The sequence below is a fragment of the Bos indicus x Bos taurus genome, chromosome 3 (genome assembly GCF_003369695.1).
Source record: "Bos indicus x Bos taurus breed Angus x Brahman F1 hybrid chromosome 3, Bos_hybrid_MaternalHap_v2.0, whole genome shotgun sequence".
NCBI lineage: Eukaryota > Metazoa > Chordata > Mammalia > Artiodactyla > Bovidae > Bos > Bos indicus x Bos taurus.
The window spans coordinates 66,169,454-66,191,274 of NC_040078.1; the positions used below are offsets into that span (position 1 = coordinate 66,169,454).

Genomic DNA, 21,821 nt, shown 5'->3' on the forward strand with positions numbered 1-21,821 from the left:
GTGGGTTCGAACCTCATTATCCAAAAGTAATGTCATTGGGAATAACATTGTTTTAAAGCAAAAGACAAAAGTTCCCATTTTATGTGTTTATTGATCACCATAGGCCTTGAGCATTAACATTCAAATTTCTATTTAAACATGCTAAAATAGGATATGTTAATAATACCTTAGTTTGCAAACATACATGAATAATGTCTGATATAACGCCAGGAATAAAAATATTCTAGCACAGAACTCAGCATTTCCAAATGCTGTCATATATTCAACACCAGGAGAAAATCATCTTCCATTTCAACAAGCCTTAGTTTTTATTTGAGTTTCCAAATTTGACCTTCACCACGTGGCGGGCTGCCGTCTATGGGGTCACACAGGACTGAAGCGACTTAGCAGCAGCAGCAGCAGCAGCAGCATCTTCTCCATTTAGAGCATTGACCACTAGGGGGCAGAAATGACCCAACATTTAGTTTGTTTCCGTTGACTGTTTCAGATTTTGAATCCGAGACGTCGTATGCTCCTAAAGCTAAAGGTGTACCTTCTTTAAACTGCATATCAAACAAACAAACAAAAAGAAAGAAAAAAAAAACTGAATTCAATTTTGTCTCTTTCATTTTTTATGAGTTACCAAGTCCAAATCTTATGTTTATTTTCAACTACAATAAAATTAAATTTACAATAGAGAGATTGATAGTTGATTATTGGTTTGTTGTAATATGAGACTAGCAATGTCCTTCAGTATCTGGGTTTATGTTTCTAAGTGCCTACACTAATGATTAATGTAGTTATGAATATCACCTAATTCACGTATGTTATTAATTACATATATATTATACATATTATACATCATACATATTAATATAGTTACATATATTATCTAATTATTTATATGTATATATTATCTAATTATATATATTATCTAATGATTTAGTTACATATATTATCTAATTTAGAGTTTATGACATATCTATGTAAGATGGGAAATTAAAGATTTTTTAAAAGATTGCAAATTATGTAGCATAATAGGGATTTAGACCCAGTTCTGCATAATTCCAAAAGTTTTCTATGATATTAATTTTTTTCTGTTAGTATGGAATATACAATACAGGCAGGAAAGTACAATAAAATACAAATATTCAACTTAAAAATGTTATTAAAGCAAATGTCCATTTCACCACCATTCTGATCAAAACAAAGGACACTTTTAGCTCCTGCAGAAGCACCAGGTGGCTACTTACTCTTCACAAACCCCCTCTGCTGGAGCCAGCGTGAGGAGCTCCGCCCGTGGCAAAGGTCATGAGAAGGAGGCTCGGCATTCTCAAAGGCGGGATCGAGCCTCAGGAGTCCCCCTGGATATTCTCGAGCATCTACCCCCAAAAACCAGAGTCTGCCTACTTTACTGCCTTGTGCTCTCACCTCTGACTTTACTGGGGGCTGTCCCCCACCACCATCTCACTCTCTCTGATAGAGTTAACTTACAGCTCCAGTTAATAAAGTTCCTGGGTATTAGGAGTGTTTAAATCCAAACCCCTCAGATAGCTCTCTAACTCGCCTGACAAGTTTACCCGGACTCCTACAGCTATGCATACAATTGTTTACAGTCTCCAAGCCGTGAGAGGCGCCCTGAGAGGCACGGGAAGCTTAAGATATTTAAATAGCTTAGAGCCTCTCAGAGAGTTAGAAACTGTGAGAATAAAACTAGTAAAAGATTTCATTGATGAGCCAATGCTTGCTGCCAAGTTTCCACATCCCCTGTATTGTATCCTTAAATGTGTATTAATTAATATAGTTGGTATGTAGAAAAAATAAGTAGTGGCCTTGGTGTTAGCAACTTTAGACCCTTAAGGCAATAAATTCTTTCCTTTGTTGTAAACCCACTGCACCTCTGCCCTACAGGAATGCAATTTTATCTAACACCTTCGGAGGATGGCACCAAACCTTAAAATAATTACTCTTAGAGAAAATAAGTCTTACGGTTGACAAACCTTTGTCAAGAGTCATAAAATGTTAATAGGCCTTCTGGCCAGAAGATGATGTAAATCACCTAAACCATTTGTATACGATAAATTTGCAGGAAAGAAACCCTGGTTTCGATAAGTATCAAAGACTGCTGACTTTGCATGATTTCACATCCCCTATTATCCTCTATGAGCAACTTAGGGTATAAAAGCCCCTGTTGAAAATAAAGCTACGGGCCTTGCTCACCGAAGCTTGGTCTCCCCCTGTCATTCTTTTTCTCAATTTCTGCCTGAGTCTCCATCTGGAGCGCAGAGGTCCTCTATGACCATTTATTTGCCTGGGCTTCTAAGACCCACTCAAGAAGGTGCCTAAGTTGGGGCACCTTCCGCTATTCGAGAGGGCGCCTGCAGCCTCCGTGGTCAGAGCTAACCTGATGTCACAGGTTATATTGATTTTCCGCGTAAACCAAGCTACTCAGCCTCTTTTCTCCACTGAATTTTCCTACTGAGCTATCCTCATTCTATTACTCTTTATATCTTTGATGAATATTTAAATTAATCGTCGATGCCATCTCCCTTCGAACTCCCTGAATCAGCCGGGGCTGGACCTCGGCACCCCTCCACCTTGGGAGGTAAAGAAATAAAATAGTCTACCTGATTTGTGTATGTTTTTGCCTGTCGAGACCAGCTCGACAAGCAGGGTTTCCGAAAGCGCGACATGGGGAGAGAATGAGAAACAAGACACAAGAATTCAGAGAAAAGCGAGGATCGGGGGGCCAACACTGCTCCAAGGTGAAGGTGCCGAAACTGAATCCGAGCCAGCTTTAGTATGCCTTCAGCCGTGAAGGGAAGAATATGCGGGGAGTTAAGCTATAACTCTTGTGGCCTTCAGGGCCAAAGAAGAAAATGATCATTAACCCTTGAGTAATTGAGAAACAGTAACCAATAACAAATCAGTAACTAAGACTGATATTTTATCTATAGATTTTCCATCAGATACGTAAAACATGGGACTCTGAGACGCCAGTTGAGAAACAGTCTGGGGTCGCAGGATCATATCTTGTTTTCAAGATGATGAACTGTTCCCTCCGGACTTGTTCCAAGAGTCTCATGCCTTATAGCATCCAGTTTATCAATAATTACAAATTTATTTTGCGGCCCTTGCCGGGGCCTGCTTTTCTTTTATTCTTCCTGTCTCCTACACTTGCCTGTAAAAATATTTCCTTCTTTTTATTGCTGAGTAGTATTCCATTGCATGGATATACCACATATTTTTACTTATTCACCTGTCAATAGACACTTGGATTGTTTCCAATAAAGTTGAAGATATGTAGACAGACCCAATGAGCTAGAAATTTCTCAGTTATACATCTCAGGGACAATTTTTATATGTGCCTCAAAAGATGTGTATAAGAATCTTTAAAGTAGCATTATTCATAACAGTCCCAAATTGGAGATAATCCCCAGGCCTATGAATAGTATTAATAGAACAGATAATAAATTACAGTATATTACATAGAGCCCCTCTCCACTTGAAATAAAATCACCATCTTCATTTTTATGACCATCATTTTTAAGATTATCATTCCCTTTGTTTTACTTAGCACTTCTGTGAGATTTATATAAATCTATTCATCATGTATAGATTCATTCATATCTTTCTCCTTTTGGTCAATAGTATACTTTTAATATTTATCGATACTACTGTATATAGTTATAGCTCTTTAATTTTCATTGCTACATGAACTGAAATCTCTATGTAATATTAATTTGCTACATCTTTGAAGAAGTGTTCAGATATTCAAACAAAAATGGCTTTAGGTTAAAGAATACAACATTAACAGGGACCCAAAGAGAATCAAGCACTTTAGAAATAACATAAGAAGGCAAAAATTAAGACAATACGGCTGAAGGTCAGAAGATGTTGACAAGTCATATTAGAATAATCTTTTCCAAAATCACACACACATACCACATACACACACGTATGCACACACTCAAGTTAGACTTCAGTTTTACAAGCAGAAACTTTAATTTTTCACAGATACAGAACATAATTTTTAAAGAAATTATTAGTCTTTTATACAATTAATGATTTAAATTGTGCTGCTCCTCTTTATAGGTATTATGATTTTGTATGTGTAATTTCATTCTAGATTTAAATAAAATATCCCCCTCAGGTTCAACTGCTTCCTTTTTTCCCATGTTTTCTCATTTCACACTTTTCACTCTTCTATGATGAAATTAAAAGCTTTAATATGCAACATGCTCACTTATTTTCTTTATTCACATTTGATTATTTCTTTCTTCTGATCTCTGAGTAAAAGAAAACAACATACTCTTAATGGGTTATCCAGGGGAAACCACGGAGAAGGCAATGGCAACCCACTCCAGTACTCTTGCCTGGAAAATCCCATGGGTGGAGGAGCCTGGTAGGCTGCAGTCCATGGGGTCGCTAAGAGTCGGGCGCGACTGAGCGACTTCACTTTCACTTTTCAGTTTCTTGCATTGGAGAAGGAAATGGCAACCCAATCCAGTATTCTTGCCTGGAGAATCCCAGGGACGGAGGAGCCTGGTGGGCTGCCGTCTATAGGGTTGCACAGAGTCATACAGGACTGAAGTGACTTAGCAGCAGCAGGAAAAAGCAACCAGTAGGAAGAAGAAACACTGGGCTACAGCAGGTCTAAGCCAACCCTGACTTTGGGAGTGCATACCCCATAAGGAAGAGAAGGAATGGGAAAACCAGGATGGCAAAGTCAGAACCGCAAACATAGTAATGTGAGAGTTTCCCAGGAGTTTGCAAGGGAGAGAGCCAGAGATAATATGATACTCTGATTTCTCACAAACTGAAATAAGATTTGAGTTTAGGCTAACACTCCTGCCTTATCTTTGATTGGAACAGTGCAGCATGTACTATACACAGGTTGATAACAGGAAATACACATAATACTAAAATCTGAAGTCATAAACAGGAAAAGCAGCCACCTCTACCCAGAACTGATTACACTGCATTAAGACAGGCTCTGATGAGGGAAAGCCATTGAAAAGTCAAGTCAAAAAACAGGCATAAGTATAAAGCTCCAATGAAGGACTAATAATCAAAGATCACATCTGATCAGAAACAATGCTGAGTCAATCCCTTTTTGAGTCCCAAGCAGCAACGCCCACTTTGACAAAAGAGAAAAAGGATACTGCTTGGTCTGTTAAGACAGAGGTGAATCATTTCAAATTTTCATTTTAAAACAAGACAAGAAGGGGAAGAAGTAGGGTAGGTCCAGTATACACCCAAACTGGAAGTAGCCACATAGTGGACACCTTACGCTTTTACACCATCAAACACATCTACCTGTTTTCTCAAGAGGAAAATTCTCTAAGAAGTCATCTGCAGCCCGCAGCATCTCTTTCAGTGCAGAGAGGATCAGGACATCTATGACAGGCTCCAGTTCCCACTCTGAGGTATAATTACTAACCACAAAGATGTCAGAAAGAGGGAATCCAAGTTTTCTGTGAACTGCCTCTAGCTGCAATAGAGAATGTAAAGCCCAGAAATCTTAAAACAGTGCAAAATACAATTTTATGTCAATATAAATTATGAAAGTACTAACATAAAGTAAGAACTTGGCAATGCTTTTGCTGTTGGAGAATGTAGAGACAGAGATCTGGCCCCATAAAGGGGTTTCTTCAAGAACTTCACAAGTCAAGTTCTAATATCATTGCTAATTTTCATTTAGAATACACATAATAGATTAAATATGAATTAGAAGTGAAAGGTACCTAATAGTTTCATACAAACTACACTGAAATTCAAGCATTTTAACACCTTATATTAAACTCTATCATTTCCTTTTTAAATTTCTTTTCAATTTTTATTTATTTTTGGTTGTGCTAGGTCTTTGCTGCTTTGCACAGACTTTCTCTAGTTGTAGCGAGTGGAGGTTACCCTCTAGTTGAAATGTGCAGCCTTTTCATTGCAATGGCTTATCTTGTTGGAGAGCAAGGCACTAAGCACGCGAGCTTCAGTAGTTGCAGCACGTGGGCTCAGCAGTTGCAGTGTGTGGGCTCTAGGGGGCGCAGGCTCCAGTAGTCACAGCACTCAGGCTTAGGAGTTGCGGCACATGGCGTTGGTTGCTCCAGGACGTGTGGGATCTTCCTGGACCAGGGATCAAACACGTGTTCCCTGCATTGGCAGGTGGATTCTAATCCACCGTAGCACCAGGGAAGTTCCCTTTCAGTTTCCTTTTAAAGGTTATTCTCGGGATAAGTCGGTTTTACTAGACTAATTTAATGTTACGCTTAATTCAGGCTTAGCCTAGTTTATTTGTGGAACCACACTTCCTAGGTTCAAAATAGGACTCTGTCACCTCCTAGCACCATCAGTAAACTAGCAATTGCTTTACTCTGTGTGCTTCTGTTTCCTTATCTATCAAATGTGGTCATGACAGTGCCCATCTCATAAAGTTGTTATAAAGTATTGAATAAGAAAATACATCACATATTTAGTGCTCAATGGGCTTCCCTGTTGGCTCAGTGGTAAAGAATATGTCTATAATGCAGGAGACCTGGATTCGATCCCTGGGTCAGGAAGATCCCCTGAAGGGCATGACAACCAACTCCAGTATTCTTGCCTGGAGAATCCCTATGGACAGAAGAGCCTAGCAGTCTACAGTCCATGGGGTCGCAGAGTTAGACATGACTGAAGCCTCCAAGCAGCAGCAGTGCTCAACAAATATTAACCATCTTTATTTCCTCCCAACTATGGTTCCCACCTCCAGGTTCCCTCGACTCCAATCTATTCTGCACATGGGTGGCAGATGTTTATTGGCTTAACTTTGGTCATACCATTGCTCTTTCAAAAACATTGCTGTAATTCCATATAATGCACCTAATTAATAGAATCATCTCATGCAAATGTAACTTCCTCTCTCTAGCACTCCAAGGATTCAGCCCTCCCCTAAACTAAACAGTACCATGCTTCCCATACACACTACCTTTTCCCTTATTGATGCATTGACTTATCCAGGGCCTCAGTTTTTCCCCTTTTGGTCCCTTCACTTCTTGAAATGCTCCTCCTCAGTCCCACCCCAGTAATGAAATCATCCCCCTCCCTTTTAATGCACTAATTTCCCTTCTCTAAACTTTCAAAACATTTTATTTTTAATCATTTCTGTTTATCACACTCAATCACATCATATCCTTTTGTCAATTTCTTCTTATCCTACCACATCCCCCAGTCTCTTTACCTCTTCCTACAAAATTATATGCTTTTTAGTGCAGGGAAATTATTTTTATTATCTGTGTATTTGATTGGAGACTATCATATTTGCTTGATCATCAAGGTAATTTATATAAGTTGAATAGAACCTAACTGAATTAAATTGTAGTGAATGGAAATATCTGTGTCAGTGTAAAGATAAATATATATTTAATTTTTAAAAATTGGAAAATGAGCCTGAGTTATCTCAAGCAATTGTTTTAATTCTTCTTAAACTCAGTAGGTGTTTGTTTTTATTTTTATACACAGTAATATGTGATTAGAGTGACATAATACCCCAGAAAATGTGTTTGCAAATTGCATCACCCATTACCTGAAGTTTCACAGGCACACATTTGTATACGTCTATGAGGTCACCTTTTGTAATCAGATCCAAGGTATCCACATGCGTGAGCAACACCACATGGACCACATCTATGCCAAAAAGATCCAAATTATTTTCATTATTAAAGACAACACCAATATTTTTCATTTAATCAGCTATCAATTATGCAATATGCTATCTATGGAGCAATTTCAGAGACTTGAGAAGGTTCTGAATCCCCCACAAAAAAAGGCCCCCTTAACTACTCATTCATACTTGAAATTCGTCTAACAGAGGAAATATCCTTCATTGCCTCCTATGGGAAAAGACAAGACTTCAAAAGAAACCACCTCTTGGAAGAGGTAACTATAATGTGTGCTATAGCATTATTGATTGATTCTACATCCTATCCAAACATTTGTGTTTTTATGGAGATTAGAGAAAACCAAAAGAACTCTAACACACAAGATGGGGGGAAAGATGCCTCAAGAAGAAGATGGGATTTTAGCAATCACCTCCCTGCACACCACCCTTGAAAGCTTTTAAATTTCAGTGAACAAGTAAATCAATCATTCCTGCTTCTAACTTAATCAAAGTTGTGACAAATTGTCTCATGTGCAAACAGAATGAATAACAGAGCCTAGAAAAACTATTAAGGCACCCTAATTCCCTAATCCTATTTACCTTCTCCAAAGCTTTGATGCTACCTCTCCCTATTCAACATCTTACTTTCCTACATCTTTCTCTTACTGAAATGTTCTTTTCCACTTTCTAATCCTTTAAGAAACAAGGGGGAATTTAGGATTCTTGGTAAATAAACACATGCTAGAATGCCAAGGTAGCAGGCAGTGAGGATTATAGTAATGTCTTCATCTATATTGATTTGTTTAATCTTTGTAATAAATCTCTGAGGTAGGCTCTATGATTATACTACAATTTTATAGATCAGAAAATTGAGGCACAAAGTCACTCAGTTTGTGAGGGATTAATTTGATTGAATCACACTGATTAGCCAGGGGAATATTCACCTATGAGGGCTTCCCAGGTGGTGCTAGTAGTAAAGAACCTGCCTGCCAATGAAGGAGACATAAGAGACGTGGGTTCAACCCCTGGGTTGAGAAGATCCCCTAGGGGAGGGAATGACAACCCACTCCAGTATTCTTGCCTGGAGAATCCCATGAAAAGAGGAACCTAGTGGGCTACAGTCCATAGACTCTCAAGGAGTCAGACACAACTGAAGCGACTTAGCACACACAAGTTCACATATGCAATTTCTTAAGTTCTTCATTCTGTCCCCAAACCACCCAACAATATAATCATTTCCCTTAGAAGTAAAGTGGAAAGAGACTCACCAGACTTAATCAACTCCCTTCGAATTCTTTTGATCTTTTCCACCATCTCATGGGAGAGCTGTCCAACAGAGTTGGCACTGAACACAAATGCCACACAATGAATTCTGTCCTTCAGCAATGGGCAGACTGTATGGTTACCAATGCCTTTTGGCCTTAGTTTTAAGGAATTAAACTGTCAAGTAAACATAAAGCAATATATTAATTCAATGAGTATTTATAAGCACACACTCTGCACCAAGCACAGTTCAAGTGACTGAAACTGAACAACACAGGCATGTCTCTAACATTAAAGGGCTAACAATCTGGTAGAGAAGACAGTTGTTATGCAATTAGAAAGCTGTCCTTTCACATGATCAGGTAAAGCTTCTATGAGGAAGGGTCATATACTCGGAAAGCTAAAATGCTGGGGGAGAGTTAGTCTGATAAAGGGAATAAGAAGATGGTAGAAAGCATTCGAGATAGTAGAAGCAATGTGGATAAAGGTGGAAGTGAAAGCATTCAGAAAGAAATCTGGTATCAGCAGAATACAAGCAGGGAAGTGATTCAAAATAGGATGTGTTTACTCTTGAACTAGCAATTCCTATGCTGGGAATCTGTCCCATATATATATTGGCAAAATACAAAGTAATCTATATACAAGGCTATTAACTTCCGGACTATTTGTAGTGGCAAAAATCTGATTCATCAGTGACATATAGTATTCTATCACCTCTCTAAGAAAGGAGAAACCACAAATAAACTATAAATTTTTATATGAGTACTTATAAGAAAAGAGGACGAATGTATTCAGAGAAAAGATGGATTCTTTGAGTACACCTTTTCTAGATTTGACCTTGTATAGATGACAAACATAAATATAAAACTAAATTTTAAAAGCTATCCTTAACTTTAAACAAATAAGCTTTTATATCCAGTGGGATCATAACCACACAGAGATAAATAATTTGACTCGAAAGCATAGTCATTTGTATATTTCTGCTACATATTTCCTAAATTGAAAATAAAAATCTGCTAAAAGAATAAATTGTTTCCAGCTTTGATAGTGCTTATATTATGTTGGTATTAAATATGATCATGATTAGATTGTTCATAGTAGTAATAGGAATTTTGCTCTGAGACCACAGTGAATATTATGTGCAATAAAGCAAATGAGTGGTGACATGATATTCTGCCACCTCTGATGCACTTGAGAATAGGGATTCTCTGCTTGGGAAAAATGAGATACAAATGTAAGATTGTTGTTCAGTGGCTAAGTCATATACGACTCTTTGCAACCCCACAGACTGCAGCACACCAGGCTTTCTTGTCCTTCACTATCTACCTGAGTTTGCTCAAACTCATGTCCATTGAGTCAATGATGCCATCCAACCATCTCATCCTCTGTCAACCCCCCTTCTCCTCCTACCCTCAATCTTTCCCAGTATCAGAGTCTTTTCCAATGAATAGGCCCTTCACATTAGATGGTCAAAGTTTTAGCACTTCAGCTTCAGTATCAGCCCTCCCTATGAATATTCAGAGTTAATTTCCTTTAGGATTATGTAAGATAGAAGAGATTAAGTAAAAATTCTCTAGCCCTGAGTTTGAATGGAAAGTTTCTTCATAAATTCATACTATATTTTATCATAAGCACATATATTATATATGTATGTGTGTGTATCTTAGCCCTGTCTACAGAAAAGGGCAAGAACCAGTGGCCAACTAAGAAGCAATCAACAGTTCTAATGACCCAAGCAAAGACTCCTTAGAGAAATCATTGTTTTAAAATCTAGAACTGGAAATATGTACAATGTGGCTTGAATATCTAGTATATCATAAATAAGAAATATAGAAGATTTTTAAGGTTTCTATCAAAAAAAAAAAAACCACTCAGTATCCAAAATGTAGAGGTCTCCACTTGTCAAAAATGGTACATTTGGCATCAAAATGGAGAAAAACATAGTAAATAGAGGCATATCAAGTATATTCAATTCATGAGTTCATATGGATAATAAAATAATAAATGGTAATTGTTGGCAGATACAAAGAATTAACTTATTGTTTCAAAAGTTTGTGAAAAAGAGAAAAAATGGAGCATACATTTCTACCTTTCCTATACAAGCTCTACCACTAAATAATCTAGTAATAGAAGAGGGGAAGCTTCTTTTTCATATGTGAAATGAAGTAGTGACAGAAAGAGAATATCACTATTTTCACACTGCAGTAAAGGATCTAGACATTGAACACCAATGGCTACCTTATATTATAAAAATGAGAAAACCCAAAGTTGTATGCCTCTTCATGAAAGAACACAACACCACCTATGAAGTACAAGCTGAATTTAAACATGCCCCAGGCATGGTTTTGGAATTTTTCCCATGGTTTTGGAAACCCACATCAATTGAAACAAACAGCAAAGTTCATACTATAGGTTAGTCTAGAGAACAAACAACTAGATTTCTTAAAAAATTAATTTCGAAGAAGAATACCAGAAGATATAGAGGCAGAACATACAGACTAAAAGAGGCTGGAGAGATTTATTTGAATAATGTTTCTAACAAATTGTCAAAAAAAGATGCATGATAAAGAGAAATGGGTAATAGTTTGCAAATTAAGAACAAGTATAACTTTTAGATGTGATAAGCCTATAATGGCTATATTTAACAAAAGACACATATGTGCCATGAGTGTATATATATATGCATATATACATACATATATAAAACATTTGACATGTTAAATATAAATTAAATATATATTTTAATAATAAATTTAAAATATATATATATTCAAATAAAAGTGAAAGTATTAGTCTCTCAGTCATGTCCAACTCTTGGGAACCCCATGGACTGTAGCCTGCTAGGCTCCTCTGTGCATGGAATTTTCTAGGCAAGAATACTGGGAAGAGTAGCCATTCCCTCCTCCAGGAGGTCTTTCTCACCCAGAGATCAAACCTGGGTCTCCTGCATTGCAGGCAGATTCTTTACCATCTGAGCCACCAGGAAGACTAGAGATCTCTTCGAGAACATTGGAGTGATCAAGGGAACAATTCATGCAAGGATGGATGTGATAAAGGACAGAAATGGTAGTACCTAACAGAAGCAGAAGAGATTAAGAAGATGTGGGAAGAGTTCACAGAAGAACTATACCAAAAAGGTCTTAATGACCCAGATAATCACGACAGTGTGGTCACTCACCTACAGTCAGACATCTTGGAATGTGCAGTCAAGTAGGCCTTAGGGAACATTACTATGGACAAAGCTAGTGGAGGTGATGGAATTCCAGCTGTTATTTCAAATCCTAAAAGATGACGCTGTTAAAGTGCAACATTCAATATGTCAGCAAATTTGGAAAACTCAGCAGTGGCCACAGGACTGGAAAAGGTCAGTTTTCGTTCCAATTCCAAAGAAAGGCAATGCCAAAGAACGTTCAGATTCCTGTACAGTTGCACTTATTTCACATGCTAGCAAGGTAATGCTCAAAATCCTTCAAGCTAGGCTTCAGCAGTAGGTGAACCAGATACACAAGCTAGATTAGAAAAGGCAGAGGAACCAGGGATCAAATTGCCAACATTCGTTAAATCATAGAGAAAGAAAGGGAATTCCAGAAAAATATCTACTTCTGTGTCACTGATTATGCTAAAGCCTTTGACTGTGTGGATCACAACAAACTGTGGAAAATTCTTAAAGAGATGGGAATACCAGACCACCTTACCTGTCTCCTGAGTAACCTGTATGCATGTCAGACATTGAACAACGGGCTGGTTCAAAATTGGGAAACAAGAACATAAAGGGTGTATATTATCACCCTGCTTATTTAACGTCTATGCTGAGTACATTATGCAAATGCCACACTAGATGAATCACAAAGATGGAATCAAGATTGCCAGGAGAAATATCAACAACCTCAGATATGCAGATGACAACGCTCTAAGGGCAGAAAGTAAAGAGGAACTAAAGAGCCTCTTGAGGATGAAAGAGGAGAGTGAAAAAGCTGGCTTAAAACTCAACAGTCAAAAACTAAGATCATGGCATTCGGTCCCATCACTTCATAACAAACAGAAGGGGGGCGAAAATAGAAGCAGTTACATGTTTTTTTTTCCTTTGGCTCCAGATCACTGTGGACAGTGACTGCAGCCATGAAATTAAAAGACACTTGCTCCTTATAAGGAAAACTATGACAAACCTAGACAGCATATTAAAAAGGAAAAACATTACTTTTTTTGACACTCATATAGTCAAAGCCATGGTTTTTCCAGTAGTCATGTATGCATGTAAGAGTTGGACGATAAAGAAGGGGGAGTGCTGAAGAATTGATGCTTTCAATTTGTGGTGCTGGAGAAGACTTCCAAGAGTGCCTTGGACTGCAAGGAGATCAAACCAGTCAATGCTAAAGGAAATAAACCCTGAATATTTATATGGAAGGACCAGTGTTGAAGCTGAAGCTTCAATACTTTGGCTACCTGATGCAAAGAACTGATTCATTGGAAAAGATTCTGATGCTAGGAAAGATTGAGGGCAGGAGGAGATGGGGACAACAGAGGATGAGATGGTTGGATGGCATCACTGACTCGATAGACATGAGTTTGAGCAAACTCCAGGGGATAGTGAAGGACAAGGAAGCCTGGCGTGTTGCAGTCCATGAGGTCCCAGAGCATGAGACACAACTTATCAAATGAACAACAACAACAGCAACATATATTTAAAGGCATATCCATTTATGGGTGAAATGTTATGACGTCTCATATTTTCTTCCAAATAATACAGGAGAGAAGAATGTGGATAGACATAGATGAATCAAGATTGGATATAAATAAAAAATTGTTGAAGCTATGTAAATGAAAATTTGTTAAATAGTTTTATCCACTTTTACATAGGTTTAACGTTCTCTATAACAAATATTTCTTTTAAAGGATATTTTAAAATAAACTTAGCTACCTCTATAAGATAACTTGACACTAAAGAATGAAAGAATCTTGCATGAATTTAAAAATAAAGTATTTTCTGTTTCTGGATAAAAATACTGGATGTGCATAGATGTATATCAACATGTAATATAAAATTTTCACTTCATCCCAATCAAAGCACCAACAAATCAAACACAGAAACAACCAAATAAAGTACAAACAAGTTCATCTGAAAAATTGTATGTATGAAATAGTCAAAAACCTGTGAGAAATGAATAATGAATGATGTATCCAGTGAGTTATCAAGACACAATTTATTGCCATGGAAATTAAAACAATTAGACAATATAACAAAAATGATATCACAATGGAATTTAAATATATATTAATAGGACAAACTATGGAATAAAAATTAATATATATATTTAGAATGAAAAATATGCAAATACATTCAATGAAAGATGTTGGCACATTTGACTATTCATTTGGAACAAGATGAACTGATAATTAACTTAATTATCTAAATATTTATAAAAAGGAATGGGAACTTTTTTTTTAAAGGCTGACTGAAGTAGTTCTTCTCTTTAATCTTTTCCTTTTTCTTGCCTGGAATATTGACAGTGCTTAGCATGATCATCTTGAGAACACAAAGATTAAAACCACGTGTCTTAGTCATCCTGGCCTGCTGTCACAGGTTACAGAGAAAAACTTTTATTTCCCATAGTTCTGGAAGCTAGGAAATCCAAGATCAAAATGCTAGTAGATTTGGTGTGTGGTGAGAGCCACCTTCTTGCTGTGTCCTCATATGGCTTCTAGAGAGGTCATCTCTTGTGTCCTTTCTTACAAGGATACTAATTGCATTTATGAGGGCTTCACTGTCATGATCTAATCACCTCCAAAATTCTCTACCCTCAAACCTCAGCACAATATGGATTAAGCCTTCAACATATGAATGTGGGGTTGGGAGGGCAAACATTATGCCTTATGCTGAGGGATCTCAGAAACAAAAGTCAGAAGGACTCTTAAAATTAATAACCTGCCACACTGTCCCAAAACTGCCTACATTCAGACTTCCTGCTACATAAGAAAAATCACCCATGTGAGTATATTGATGTAGTTAGGTTTCTGTTTCACATAACCAAAAGCAAGTGAACATAAATAGCATTCATTGTTATAACAGCTATGACAGAAGAATCCTTTGGATGCTTTGTGTGCTAAGTCACTTCAGTTGTGTCTGACTCTTCGTGACCATATGGACTGTATCCTCTGTCCGTGGGATTCTCCAGGCAAGAATACTGGAGTGGGTTGCCATGCCCTTCTCCAATGAATCTTCCCGACCCAGGGATAGAACCCAGGTCTCTTGAGTTTCCTGCATTAGCAGACTAGTTCTTTACCATTAGCGCCATCTGGGAAGCCCCTTGGATGTTTTAATTCTTTATAAAATAAAATATCAAAAAGCAGAAAAGGATCATGAACAAGTATAGTTTAATACAGTAAATCCCAATGCACTAGAGTCTGATATTGTCAACTGTGGGCAAAAATAAACATTTTAAGTATCAATTATACATTCTCAATAATTAGCTAAATCATACCTGGTATTTGTCAGGAAAATGGCCTTCTAAGATATAGGGTATGTCATCCATGTCCAGGCCTTCTTTCTCACTCAGCCCCATTGTGTCACACAGAATAAACGGCAGAGTGTTGTTATCTTTCCCATCCTTAATGAAATATGTTCTGTACTGCAAAGGGAAAAAAGCAGCTTTAAGAGCTCATTAAAAAAAAAAAAAAAAAAAAAAACACTGTAAATTGAAATGAATGCTATGTGTAATGAAATTGATCAGCAAAAGACATTTCAAATCTAGTTAACTTGAACAAAAAAGCAAAGGCTGAGTGATCTAGCATGGACTCACCTTTTCAGATGTCCCAGTTGGATCAGAACCCACCAAAGCCTGGTTCGTTACATGGCCTCGGAAAATAGACCTCACTGAGTTGAAAAAGCTAGATTTCCCAGCTCCAACTGGACCCAGAAGCAGAATGCGAACTTTGTGAACCAGGCCTCCATATGGTATGTAATTTCTGATAGCACACAATAAGCTCTCCTTGAGCCTGTTTAGATAAGACAAGTTTAACAGTTGACTAAGACTCTACCATAAATTTTCCTAGAATTCAGTCTCTTTTCTTCTTATACGTTATTATTTATTTCTAACTAGCAACTTGTATAAGAAGACATGAAACTATCTTATCTCAAATCCTACAAGTAAAAATAACAGTTTTAACTAAAACCAATCAAACATAAAGACTTTTGGACTTAAGTATATATAAATCTTGGAATAAACATCAATTATGCTAAACAAGAAGATAAATTATCAATAATAGACTTCAAAAACCACAACACAATATGTGACTTTTGAAGTTTATAGAAGTAGATGGTTTCTAACATGTTCTTGAAGTTCATCATAAGTATTCCCACCCTGCCAACCACCTCTGCCCTGAAATAGTTAAAACTGTAGCTCTAAGAATTCTAGCAAAAATATAGACATTCAGGCAAATAATAATTTCCCTTTAAGTATATAAAAACATTAGAAATGCCTTTCATCCACTCAGTGATCTTTTTGCTTTAACATTGAAATTATGAAATATTTTATGATTATAGATACAGTTTGTTCTTCATGATGCACAAATTATATGCTATAATTTACACTACCAATTTTATTGACAGACTGTATAGTAGAATAGGGTTTTCCAGGTGGTGCTAGTGGTAAAGAACCCACCTGCCAATGCAAGAGATATAAGAGACACAGGTTCAACCCCTGAATCAGGAAGATCCTCTGGAGGAGGGCATGGTCAATTCACTCCAGTATTCTTGCCTGGAGAATCCCACGGACAGAGGAGGCTGGTGGGCTACAGTCCATAGGGTCACAAAGAGTTGGACATTACTAAAGAGACTTACAGGAGGAAAGGATAGTAGAATAAGTCTCAGATAATGAACAGAATAATAGAAAGTTAAAACATTGACTTACTCAGTAAGTCCACTCATCTTCCTTTCGTCCAATAAATCTAGAGAAATAATCAAAGAATAATGAATATTACAGGTTGTTGAATAATTGAAACTGAATGAATGTCAATGAAGTCACTAGAAAAAAATACAAAAATTGCCTTTCTGCGGGAACAGTACAGTATGGTGAAAAGCAAGTAGAAAACTACAGGAAATCTCCTTAATGTATTTCATTTGAAGAGTCCAGAGCTGGACTCTGGACTCTGGAGTTCAGAGCTGGTGGGCACTGCAATATCTTTTCTCACCAAATTATTTAGCAATAGTGTGTGACCCACTCCAACACAAGAGATACGAGCTGGGGCCTCTCTGATCAGAAGCAAGGCCTAGAGGCATAGACAGGCTAGGGAAAGATTTGAAATACTCTAAAATATCTTCTCCTCCATAAATCCAATAGATCTGAAGGGGATAATGTACAAAGACACACAAATAAAAAAACCACAGGCACCGGATTTTCTCTAAAACCTACTGTTAACTGTTGGGCCGCTTAGAAATTCCAATCCAATTGATTTTCTTCTTGGTGCAAAAAGGAATGTAGTACTTGTGCATAAACAATGAGAGCACAGTAAAGGATTCAAGGGCAGACTTAGGTCTTCACTGAACCAGTGAGACTCAGGCTCAGCATTCTTTTGTTTCTAGGAAAGGGTTACTCTTTTTTGGTGGATTTAAAACTGAAAGGATTAGGTGTAATGATGCTGGTAACTCTAAATAACAAAAGAATAATACTGTGTGGAACATTTATGCTGCTGCTGTTGCTGCTGCTGCTGCTAAGTCGCTTCAGTCGTGTCCGACTCCGTGCGACCCCAGAGACGGCAGCCCACCGGGCTCCCCCGTCCCTGGGATTCTCCAGGCAAGAACACTGGAGTGGGTTGCTATTTCCCTCTCCAATGCATGAAAGTGAAAAGTGAAAGTGAAGTTGCTCAGTCGTGTCTGACCCTCAGCGATCCCATGGACTGCAGCCTTCTAGGCTCCTCCATCCATGGGATTTTCCAGGCAAGAGTACTGGAGTGGGGTGCCATTGCCTTCTCCGACCAGAATGGCTACAAATTGCAAAATCAGTAATAAAAGATTTGGGGAAAGTTTTAGAGAGACAGAAAGTCTCATACACTGCTTGTGGTAATGAAAATGGGTATGACAATGTTGGAAAACTTTATCAGTATCTACTGAAACTGAATATACACATACCTGATGACCCAGCAATTTCATACTTATATTCTTCAAAAAAAATTATATATATACATGAACCAAAAGACATACAAGAATATTTATAGCAATATTATTTGTACTAGCCCCAAACTGGAAAACCCAAATGGTCACCAAAAGTGACTTGATCTTTTTTATGGTGTGATGGAATCATTACAATGAATATTATAGGAAAATAAAAAGGAGAAAATTACTACTATATATAATACTATGGATGGATCATTAGGGAGGTAGAAGTTAAAACAACTGACCTAGGATACATTCACTCTCTTTACCAGGGAAAGAAAAAAAGTAACTAGGTCTAATTTTCTTATAAATATGCTGGTAGTCTTGTCTCCTGGGAAATAAACTAGTGATATTTGCTACAAGGATGGTATTTTTCTCTTGAATATCTTTAACAGTATGTTCCTGGCTAAGAATTATGTGCTAAGTTACTTCAGTCAAGTTAAATTCTTTGTGACCCCCATGGACTGTAGCCCGCCAGGCTTCTCTATCCATGGGAATACTGGAGTGGGTTGCCATTTCCTTTTCCAGAGGATCTTCCTGACCTAGGGATCCAACCCAAGTCTCCTTCATCCCCTGTATTAACAGGCAGATACTTTATCACTGATCCACCTGGAAGCCATTTCTATATTACAAATTGATATATTGACATATAACTAGCTAAAGGCTAAAAGGCAGCATAGTATTATTCTAGAGTCCGGGGCAGTATCTGACACATAAACAGGCATTTCTACAACGCTTTTGTGGGTAGCACAGACAACTGAAGCTTTTGGAAGGTATCTATCCAAATGCAAAGGTATCTATCCAAATGCACATAATTCTGAAACAGCAACTCCACTATCAGGACATTACCATAAAGAAGTATTTTTGTGTACTTATATGCATACAGATAATACAGGAGCATTGGTTGTAACAGCAAATACAAGAAACAATTTATGTCTTTAGTAAAACAATGGGCAAACTAACTTTGTTCTTTTGATATGATGGATATAATACGAAATTGCAGCAGAAAGCATTGACTACCAACCAAGAGAAGTTCAAGCTCTGGTTTCTTTCTAACAGTCTCACAGTCTTCAAGTTTGCTTTCTGTTCTCTCTCTCTCTCACTTCCTTCCACATTATCTCCTCCTCCCTACCCCTTCCCCACACTCCAGAGAACTCTGCATATGCAATTTCTGACCATGTTTGTGTTGTAGAAAACAATTTGGGCCAGTTTTCAGCCTGGGCTTCCTGAAGATAAGAACAAATATAAAAAATTATTGGTCCTTACAGGAATGGGTCAGCTAGAATCCTCCATATGTGAAGGGTTATCTGGTTAAACCTACCTTCACATCGAAAAACTTCACAGTCTTGGAAGGAAATATAAATTTGAGATAGTCCAAGTTTTTCCATTGCATTTATATTAAAATACATTGTTTTTTCCTTTAGATGTATACTGACTTCAAGATTTCCATCAACGTTTTTATCAAACAACATAGGTAGTTTAAATGGTCCTACTTTGCATTCTGTAATTGTAGTCTCTTGAAAGACAAAAACAGCGATTAAATAGTTTCCTTCCCCATAGTCCTTTTGCATATATGCCCCAACAATCTGATCTTCACTGTAAATCACTGTTAGAGTAGGTCCTTGTTTAGAGCATATCTGAAGCAACCTATCAGTAGAAAATCCATGGACACTGGCCTTATAGAGAAGGCTAAACTGCTTTTCTCCAAAGTAATTTTGCAGCTTTTTTTCTTGCATCCATGTCAAACGAGTTGCCACTTCCATACTTCTCAATCTGGTGGAAAATCAAATACATTTTCCATTAAATATTGAAATTTTTGCACTGCCAAAAACATTTGCATTAATGCTTCTTAATTTACTTTGCATTACAAATGAAATATGTAAACAGAGGGTGAATAAATAGCAAGAAAAGTCATTAGCTAGTTTTTTATTCTAAATGATTTCTTTTTTAATTAAAAAAAAAAAAAGACTACCGTTTGCAAGAGGCTAGAAAAAGTGGAAGGCCATTTACCTGTGTGGAGGATCTCTTCAAGGGCTGAAGCTGAGGGTAGCTGCTCTGTCTGACAGCTAGGCAGGCACAAAGTGAGAGCAAAAACTTTCCCAACAACCTTGAGGCTTTAGAGAAGCAGAGAACAGGAAACTGAAACTTAGTGAGGTCCAGCCCAGTTGGCTGTGTGCTCACTTCCTCTAGTAAGCAAGCATAAAGAGATCCAGTTAATTTTAGATAGTAAAGTCATATAAAAATTATATTAGAAGAATCAAGGAATTGAAGTCTGAAGGAAAGAAGCCTAATAGCTCACTACTTTTTTTAATGACTTAAAAAAATTTTTAAGAACAATTCAGTTTCTGTATATGGACACACAAAAAAGCAATGTCTATTCTACCTCCAGCATGCATCTCAAATATGTTCATTTCTCTTCATCTCTGCTATCAATATATTCTAAACCAACAAATGTAGAGTGTTTAAACAGTTTCCTAACTGGTCCCGCTACTTTTCTGTTTGCCTCCTCTCCAATACTGTCTCTTCAATGAAACCAGTCATTTGTAAAATATTTACTGAATAAAGTAAATTTCACACTAAAACCCCTTCTCTGATTTCACAGTGCTAGGGATCACAAACTTGTGTCCTATAGGCTGAACACAACCTGCAGATTTGTTTTGTAGGGCCAACACAATTCCTTTTCCTTCTTGCATTTTTTTGTTTTTTTTTTTTTCTTGGTGGGAATGGGGAGTGGGGGTAGATTTTAAATTTGAATGTTTTTATATCATTCCATTTCCAATTGTCCTCATAAATCCACCAATCCTGGTTCTGAAAATATTTAATTGTTTGCCTGGCCCAAAGAGGAATTTAAGTTTTTTATTCTATTTTAAAAAGCACTATAAAATAAAAATATTTTAGATAGCTTTTAGGTGTTACTTACTTGGGCTTCCCTGGTGGCTCAGAGGTTAAAGCATCTGCCCGCAATGCGGGAGACCCAGGTTCGATCCCTGGGTCGGGAAGATCCCCTGGAGAAGGAAATGGCAACCCACTCCAGTATTCTTGCCTGGAGAATCCCATGGGTGGGGGATGGGATTCTTACTTAGCCAAAAAAGTACCATAAGCTATCATATACTTATTATTTACAAGGCACTATCCATGTTATCTCATTTATTCATTTCAATAATCTTGTGGGAAAAATACTAATCTTGCCTCCAGTTTTCAGATAAATAAACGATTGGAGTTCAATACCTTGCCAAAATTCACTCTGCTGCTAAATTTTAGAGCCAAGATTTGAACCATAATCTAAGTGAAAGCAGAGTGATAGGGGTTTCACAGGTACATACTAAAAATTGCGTCTGTTGGAAGTATATAATTTGATTGGTTTTGACACAATTTTATGTATCTCAATTATATCTTATTATAGCTGCTAAAGAAGTCTACAAGTTCCAAACAATATATTATCCTGTTTTCCCCTGTATAGTAAAAAAGTCTGTAATACAGTTAAACTGCCTGGCCACAGTTTAAAGGCACTGACATACACAGATATACTTAAATAATTCATTAACATGAAAATAAAAGTCAGAAAGATACTCTTTTACAAAAGCCATTAATTACCTGTTTACTCCAGAGTCTCTAGCTGTGCAAGCTAAGCTTCCTATTTGTGTCGTGAACTGAGATTCTTTCATTCGTTCTTTCTTCAATATTCATCAGATATCTACTATGTGCCTCCACTGTTTTGGAGGCTAAGGATATAGTAGACGAGAAAAGTTCCTGCCCTCATAAAACTATAGTCTGTAGAAGGCAGGTAACCAACACAAA

General features: G+C 37.3%; 1 protein-coding gene across 3 annotated transcripts; it reads right to left on the reverse strand.

Moving 5' to 3' along the window:
- Positions 1-71: 71 nt before the first annotated feature.
- Positions 72-20,148, reverse strand: IFI44 (interferon induced protein 44). Of its 3 annotated transcripts, none has more exons than XM_027536795.1 (9): positions 20,034-20,147; positions 19,345-19,796; positions 16,783-16,819; positions 15,673-15,868; positions 15,355-15,501; positions 8,881-9,052; positions 7,538-7,638; positions 5,299-5,473; positions 72-435 (listed from the first exon to the last, which is right to left on the reverse strand). In XM_027536795.1, exons 2-9 carry the CDS (start codon positions 19,784-19,786, stop codon positions 356-358), a joined length of 1,350 nt encoding a protein of 449 aa, XP_027392596.1. In that variant the 5' UTR covers positions 19,787-19,796; positions 20,034-20,147; the 3' UTR covers positions 72-355. The 3 variants fall into 3 exon arrangements, with proteins under 3 accessions (XP_027392596.1, XP_027392598.1, XP_027392599.1); XM_027536797.1 differs by having other exon boundaries at positions 72-542; positions 20,034-20,145; XM_027536798.1 differs by lacking the exon at positions 5,299-5,473 and having other exon boundaries at positions 72-542; positions 20,034-20,148.
- Between the last annotated feature and the right edge of the window lie 1,673 nt (positions 20,149-21,821).